Source organism: Gobius niger, assembly GCF_951799975.1.
Source record: "Gobius niger genome assembly, chromosome: 2".
Classification (NCBI taxonomy): Eukaryota; Metazoa; Chordata; class Actinopteri; order Gobiiformes; family Gobiidae; genus Gobius; species Gobius niger.
The window spans coordinates 1,844,796-1,853,367 of NC_136853.1; the positions used below are offsets into that span (position 1 = coordinate 1,844,796).

General features: G+C 43.2%; 1 protein-coding gene across 1 annotated transcript; it reads right to left on the reverse strand.

Annotated features, from left to right (window-relative positions):
- Positions 1–356: 356 nt before the first annotated feature.
- On the reverse strand, positions 357–6,291 carry LOC306959970 (polyunsaturated fatty acid lipoxygenase ALOX15B-like; the record flags this gene model as incomplete). The annotated part of the gene is made up of 10 exons (XM_079552227.1): positions 357–536; positions 592–786; positions 2,241–2,341; positions 2,422–2,543; positions 2,624–2,793; positions 2,868–2,954; positions 5,115–5,318; positions 5,391–5,534; positions 5,975–6,129; positions 6,198–6,291. The coding sequence occupies 10 exons, from the start codon at positions 6,289–6,291 to the stop codon at positions 357–359; spliced, it is 1,452 nt and encodes a 483-aa protein (XP_079408353.1).
- Between the last annotated feature and the right edge of the window lie 2,281 nt (positions 6,292–8,572).

An 8,572-nucleotide genomic window follows, 5' to 3' on the forward strand; every position in this document is an offset into this window, starting at 1 on the left:
AAAGGTTTTTGGAAGAGAAGAATAATGCTGATCCCCCACTGTTACTTTGAACTGACTCCTCAGAGTTCAACTGCAGGTCAGACGCCATGAGTGACACTGAATACTTTATTGTGTTTTGCTCTGAAAATAATCACACCATTGTCCACATCACCCAAGACAACACAAGTCTTTCATTTCAGTTTAGTTTATTTTGACAGATTTTTCCTCCCAATATCTACCAGACGTCATTTGACTAGTTTGGAATTCATGCTGTAAGAAACACGATAAATTTGGCAGCACTGGTCAAGTACAAAGCCAGTATCAGCACTCTGCCCTCCACCAGAAATCAGGACAAAAAAAAGATAAAAGTAAAAGCTTTAAATTCCCACACTATTCTCCATCAACTGTGGATCCAGATACGTGTACGGCAGGTCCAGATTTGCGTTCCGTTTGCCAATAGCTGCACCTAACTCTTTCAGTTCTTCTTGAAACTTCTTGATCAGGTCATGGGGAACCTCCTCACAGAACAGTTCTTCTGGGTACCGACCAAGAGGAACCTGAGAGAACAGCAAAAGTCATTAAACCAATCACACAACAGCAACAGTAGCTCACATGGTAAAAGTAAAAGTCATATACAAAGTCTGTGGACTGTTTGCTGAGGAGCCAGAGAATGGCCAGGATGTTCACGGTGGCGTTGACGTCAGGGAGTGTTTGCAGAAAGACGTTCTCGTTGGCTCTGCCCTTCACGGTGGGCGGGGCGCGTTGTAAGGTGGGCGGGAAGTTGGGCATCCAGTTCCCAATGTCCAACTGCAAAGCATCAAAATCACCCGAGGCTGACTCATTAAAATGACACACACTCTCGATGGCAATTGAGTTTAGATGTAACAGTTTAATATTTGGTGCCTCCTCCCCCAGACTCTGAGTTTCTCTGCTTAGACTTAGAGGTCCGGTTTACTAGATGTGCATAAGCGTCTGCCATGATCAGAAGCATCCGAATAGAGCTCTCAGTGAGGAAGGAGTTTGGGAAAGGAGCCTGTGCTTCCTCCTTTAGCATAGGGACCTCTGGAGGTTCCTCACTAGCGGCTAGGAGCTACGTGAAATCCCATAAGCCACCGCAAGAAGGTCTAGAACAGGGTTGCCCAAAGTGGGGCCGAAACAATTCTGTTGGCCAGAGAGAGACCAACTTTTGCGCTGTGTGTGGTTAATACTAACTCTCTTCCATTCATTCTCAATGGTAAATATGGATGCAGTACACTTTTTGACCACCAGCATCAAATTGGGGGCGCTGTTTCACTCCTTTCACAGAGTTAAGGAAACACTGTAGTGGTGTCTTGGTATTTATCAATTACAGAGCGTTTTAGCAGCAACTTTCACAGTTTTCCATTTTTTAATTCAAACGTTGTTACATCAACATCAGTATATGTTAAAATTTTACTTATAAAAGAATTGATGTTAAACTGACACTTTTTCAAAATAATAAAATGTGGCATTTTCTTTGAGTGAACAAATGAGGTAAAGTTTCTGTAGGTGATGTAGATGCAAGTTTTTTTTTTGCACTAAATTGCTACAATGGTTGACTTTGTTCTACTACAACTAGGCTTTTGCCATAGTTACCATTTGTTTCAATATAGCACGTTATTTGCATGGATAGAAACAAATGCAAATGTAGGCGATCGAAAACATTAAAAGTAAATACAATAAAGTAGCTTTATAATTTGCAGTTCTATGTGTTTTTCATGCTTGACATCGCCGTGTTTGGCCCGTGACTCACAGGCCCTTTGTCATTTTGGCCTCGGAGACAAAAAAGTTTGCTAATCATCACCCACACCTGTTCCTCAGATCACAGAACACCAGTTCTGAACAAATCCACTGCCGGTCAAGTAGCGAACAGAACAAACTCCTCCTGCTAACATTCAAAGCTCTCCATAATCTGGCTCCGGTTTACTTCGCCCCTTACACCCCAGCACGCTCACGCCGCTCCTCATGCGGGCGCTCGGGCCTTCAGCCGCTCAGCACCCGGGCTCTGGAACTCACTCCCACTGCACATGCGTTCACCCATGTGCTGTCGTTTTTACCCTCTTTTAAATGTAAAGTGACCTTGGTTGTTAAGAAGGGCACCAACAAATAAAATGTATTATTATTATTGAAGTTTTAAACAGATACCACTGCATATTAAAATTGGATATAGACGTTAATAGGTACAATCCTATAGTGCAGATATACAATATACAATGAACCTTTTTCATAGTACACATCATCACCTGTCCATTGTTGACCGCTGAGTGCTGGGCGGAGGAGGTGAAAATGACCATAGTGACAAACTTCACCAGTTCATCCACTGCACTGAAGCTCTGGGGGATTCCTAAAACATCACCACTTTCATTATAAACTTCATTATTGTCCAACTGTTTGGTAAAGAACTGGGTTTTCCAAATGACTCACCTGATTCTTTGCGAGACAGAAATCCATTTTCAAATACATTCTTGATGAAGTTCTGCAGCTCCGAGTCCTTTTGGACATCGCTGTCGCTCTTGTAGTAGTTGGTCAAGATGCCGCTCACAAACCTTAAAAGATCATCATTTCACAGTCACATGTGTCTCTGTTGCAGCAGTAGAACGAACAGCCTCCTCAGAATCCTTTGTACCTGTGTATGATGTCCCACAGCCGGAGGCCGTCGTCTCTGTAGTAGTATTTGGGCACTGACTCCACCCCTCTGTCCTTAATGTCCTCTGGGAGACAGAGGGAGCGGTAGGTCAGTGAGGACAGCGCCCTCTCCAGGATGGTGATCATACCCTCACCACCAGCGGCTGCATACTGAGAGAGAAGTTTGATTGTTTTTAATCATCATTGTGCATTAGGGACATACTATCTATGAAATGATGGCTTACCTTTGTCAAAACCCCGTCTTCTGAAATGAGTTGTTTTCTCGCCAAAGTGTTGATAGCAAAGGTGTAACGAGTGTGAGGAATCAGAAGCTGATGAGCAAAACAAGGGACAATTAATAATGTTGACGAAAAGCTCTGCGAAAACCCATATCACTAAGATCAGAGCCAAAATGGCAAAAAACGTGTCTTTAATGGGCAGAGCGAGACATTTCTTTGATAAGCAGTCATTACATATCATGTACAGTTCTCTTAGACTACCTTACCTGACCTACTGCGTGGAAATCTGGGGGAACACGTATAAAAGCAATACAGATGTTCTATATAAATTACAAAAGAAGGCCTTACGAATTATCCACAAAGTCGGATATAGGGAGCTCACCAACCCACTATTTGTACAGTCGCAGATTCTCAAATTCACAGAATTGGTGCAATTAAAAACTGCCCTAGTTGTTTTCAAAGCCATAAACAGTTCAACAGTACTCCCTGCAAACATTCAAATCATGTTTTCAGACCGTGATGGGGGTTATAACCTAAGAAGGAAAATGACTCTTAAGGAAAAATATTCCCGCACAACACAAAAAAGTCTGTCTGTTACACGAAGTGGAGTCGACCTCTGGAACTCATTAGAAGAGGACTTAAAAATGCATTCAACTGTAGGACAATTTAAAATAATGTACAGAAAGTAAATACTGGAAAAGTCTGCAAAACTCTTGTAAATTAATCATCTGTTCCTTAACTGTGAATTGTCTGTTATTTTGATCTGATTATGAGAAGTGTGTAATGAATCCGGATTTATTATGTGATGTCCAGAATGTGCACCTTAAGCCTTATGCAAGTGCAACACAAGAATGTTATGAACTAATGACTTTACTGTTTGGGATTAGCTAAGAGGAGCTGTTTGTTGATTTAATTCACTACTAAGGCAATTCCTCAGACTAGAATTGCCGCATAGATCTCATGGTTAAAGCCTAAATATACATACAAAAATGATTGTGTCGTGAGCAGTAGTTTAAGTCTTAAAGGAGGGGTAGGGCATAAGTTATAACTAACTTCTTCCTACTCCCTTTGAGCAGCACTAATACCTCTTATGTTGTGAAAAATTCTGCATGTTGTATGTATACTATACTTGTATGCATCTGTTGTTCAAATAAACTAAACTAAACTAAACTAAACTGGGGACTTCGTCCAGCTTGGGTGTGAGCTTTATTGCCGCAATACCCGGGAGAATCCGCTAGGCAAAACAGCATCTGGCCAGAGATGCCAAATTTCATGGAATGCTTTTCCGCGTACTTCTGTTGGCTGCACCGATCCCGTGGGTGCTGCAGGGCTGGAGCTGTATTCGACATTTTCCCCAGTTTTGCCTAAATCTTTCCATACTGCCCCCCACTCTTTAGCTCTGCCCATTTTGAAACAGTGTTTTCCCCGTTTTTGATAGGCTATTTTAACGGTGGATGGGTGGGCCACTTACAAGCCACTTACAAGCCACTTACAAGCCACTTTAAAGGCATTTTTGGCGGTAGTGGCTGCGTTTGCGCAACATTAGGTCCAGCTCGGGAATGTGCAGGTGCGCCGGATTGTGTCCGTTCCAATCCAACAAAGTCTGTGAAAGATATGAGGCTTTGATTTTTGTCGAAAATGGCCTCTGACTTGCGGCCTTGTCATGACCACGCACAAATGATTTTTAAAGCAACATGGGTCTGGGACATTGGCCAAAATATGAGGCTTTCAATTGAAAACTCTGGGATAAGTGGTCAGAGGTTCAAGAAATATGATTTTGAAGGTTCCAGGTTCGAGCCAAGATGTATGACTTCCTGTAGCGTTTTTGACGTTTTTTGGGGCCATAATATATTTTCTGATGTGGTCTATGTCCCCGGCCAGTGTCACCTTTGTACGATGACATTTTTTGTGACCGGGCTCTCATTGACTCAATGCCTGTTGGAGGGGGCGCCACTGAGCCATCTTTTATCACCTTGCGTTTTCGGTCTCTGTTATTGATTTGAATTAGACCCTCACGGGACACTGCGTGTCCGTTGCTCGGACCTAATTATAAATTTGCAAAAACACTTAGTATTATGTTATTTATCAAGACAGGTGCTAAATAGAGCATGGAAGCTGTAAAATGGCTATTTGTGGGCACCACATGGGCTCCAAATGTGACATGTGAATGACAGAAGGCTCCGTGACTAAGAAACGCATCAGTGACTTTGGGGAGCGACTGGTGAATGAGCCCGTCTTTAGTGCGTACTGTACCTTGTAAAGAGGGTGCACTCTGGGGATGTTCCTCAGTAAAGCCACACCGAAGACCTCCGCCAGCAGGTGAGTGCGCAGCAGGTGCACATTGAGCTCGTGGTCATGGAAGTCGGCGCTTCTCACAAAGGTCTTGGCCAATAACCAGTCGTACTCACGGTCAGAGGGGAGGAAGATCGGGTTGTCCTCTGCTGGTTTCTGTTTGAGCTGCAGGAGAAAATCAAACCTGTAACTCTTTACACCAGAGTGTAACACCAGAGCTCTGGACACGCTCCTCACCTGAATGGCCACAGGCTTCAGCTCATCCATCGGGGTTTTGTGAAGGAGGACGAGCGGAGCCGTGAGATACTGATGTTCACCATTGATCACATTGGTCTTCACTCCATCCAAAAGCTTGTAATCACACAGGAACATGTTTCCTTTCTAAAACACAAACAACACTTATTATCCATAACATTCACAGACTGTTTCTCAGTCTTGTTACTTTAAAGTGATAGTCTGTAAGTTTGCAACGTGAGGAGAGAGTCATGTGACATTTGGAAGTAATCGCGTTCCTGACAGGCCGGTCCACAGGAGCTCGTCTCATTGGTCAAAGGATGGCACCACGATTCTGATTAGTGTGACATCAGGGCCAGCAACTCAACTCTTGTCTACTTTTGCTGTGGGTAATCAAAGAATTAGATCCCATATTACTTTAGTCACATCTCCATGGAGACCAGCTGCCCCCTAAACACAGGTCAGGGGAACAGTGTTTGGGCATTTTTCAATGATAATAATAGTCTGTACTAAAATAAAAGCTTGTATATGAATCTATTTATTGGGTGAAATGTTTTTAATCAAAAGTCTTTCGAGTGAGCACAGACCTCCATTTCCCCGTTTAAATCCAAGTGGACCATCTCATCCGTGACAGGAAAGTGCTGAGGCAGAGCGGTGCAGCGTCGGATCAGGATGGGGTTGAGTCCACTCAGGTACTGGGAACCGAAGAAAGCGTCTTCCCTCCAGTGCTCGTACACATACTCTGAGAAACATCAGCACAGTGATGACTCTGAAGTCACTAACACCAGAGCTTTAGGTTCAGGTCATTACTTGAGGCATCGTTTTTGCACCAGTTGAACACTCTGTGTAGACAATCAAAGTCAGTCCAAGGCTGGACACAGTCGGCCAAACCAGTCAGTTTCATCACTGCAAGCCTTTGAACAAAACATTTTTAAATGAGTTTGTCACAAAATATCCAACACTATTGTGAACATGACTTACCCTTTGAAATATGTCCAATCAAATTCAACCTCTTTTGTGAAAGAGAATCTGACTTCAGGAGGAAGACCATGTTCTGTGTTCATGCAGTGAGGCATTCCCCCTTTATAAAGGTCCCAACTGGAAGAGATGCAGATGTACAGTTATGTTGATGAAATTAAAAAACAAATCCATGTAACATTAGGTGCTCACCAGTATTGTGCTTTTCTGTGCTTGAGCTCGAGCTCCCGCGCTCTTTTTATCGCAGCTTTATGCTCCTCAAAGCCAAACATAGCTACAATATTCAAAAAACAAACATAATAATCAGTATAGGCTCATTATATCACCCAGACAGACCTTCTCAAAGCATTTGGTACATGGTCTCAATTTATATAGCGCTTTCTCTCCTACTTAGCCTTTCAAAGCGCATGACATCCAGGATTCACTCATTCACACTCTCATTCATAGACAGGATGTGTCTTGCCCATGGACACAACAACAGTGTGCACCTTCAGAAGGCAGGAATCGAACCCCCAAACTTCCGATCATGAGACGACCCGCTTTACCACTGTTGCCCCAATTTAACCCTATCTCAAGTTAGTATCATTTTCTGCCCCATTGACCTCCATTATATAAACTCACTTTGCATCGCTCTGCCATCACACTATAAAATCATTAATCCAACATTATTTGTGGTTTCTTCTGTTCAGAGGACAGATGGGAGTTTTTACAGTACATATAGGATGGTGTACTGTGAAGAACACTTTATATTTCCAATTATGGGGCTCCAAAGCAGCGTCAGGTGTGTGGGGGATTTACTGGTCTGGGGCGGGGTGTCGGTGTGTGTGTGGGGGGTATACTGGCCTGGGGGTGTGTGTGTGTGTTTTTTTTATAATCTGTGTGTAGGTGTGTTTTATAAAGGGCTGCTTCATTACAGTCACATTTGTATAAAAGTTTGTAAACAAAAACTCATGGACAACCACCCCCAACTCACAGACCCTTCAACCCCCCCAGCACCTCCCCCAACGGGATGAGCACGTTCCCCATGAGCCTCAGAACACAGAAACAGCCTCATTATCATGTTGTTCCCATAGAAAGCTAGGTAGGAAACTCCAAGAAATTAGACCAGGCTTTACAGCTGCTTAAAACGTGTGGAAAGTGCAATGCTAAGACAAAACTAGCTTGTTTTGCCGCCCACACATGGAGGTGCTGCAGCGTCGTGGTCTTAAAGCAGAGCAACCAGCGGCCATTGTTAAATTCACCCAAAGCTTTTAGGCTATATCCACACGAAGACAAAACGCTCATGTTTTCTGAAACTCTCTTTGTGAGCACGAAGCAGCTCAGTAAATGTGAGCGTCCACATGGGTCGACTCAGGTCTGTGAAAACGGCGCAGTTCATCTCCCAGGCCAAGGATTTAGGATCTACAGAAGAGACGAGGAGGAGAGTTTATTCTTCGGATGTAAAAACCTGTCATTGACTTTTACTGTCAGTCCAAACACACAGACTGACTTGTGTTTTTCTACTTGTCACCTGTGGCTTGTGGACGGCAGTGGAGCAGAGAGGGGCGGGGTCAAACCATCACAGTAGGGCTGCAACTAACGATTATTTTGTAAAAGATTAATCTATGGACTATTTTTACGATTAATGGATTAGTCGCTTGGCCATGAATGGTGTATTTTTTTATCACATAAAGCTGAAGTGGATCCGCTTGAGGACGTGTTGATGGAGTAAGCGTAAAGTAAATGTTTGTTGGAGGCTCTTGGCGCTAATTCTGCTTCTGATCGGATGAGACACAAACAGATATTCATGACATTTACAATGTACAAAGTGTACTACATGCACTTACTATAAAAAACAAAGTAGGTTTTTATCAAAAATACCACATTTTCATGTAATTTTTGCTCTATTTGAGTCTGTGTGAACCAGAAAACGATTAATCGATTACTAAAATAGTTGTCGACGATTTAAATAATGGATTAGTCGTCAATTAATCGATTAGTTGTTTCAGCCCTACATCACAGATCCATGAGGAAAACTCATTATCAGGTCAGTAGATTATGGATCACAGACTCTGGAGCAGTGATGTCATCGCTTTAGTAAAAGTTGCGGAGACGACGTAGCAGCGGCGCCGCGTAAACGGCGTTTTGAGATCTTTCCACTCTGGGACCTAGTTTGGAAAATGTTGGTTTACAAACCCCCAAAACTCCGGGCTCGTACGGACGATACA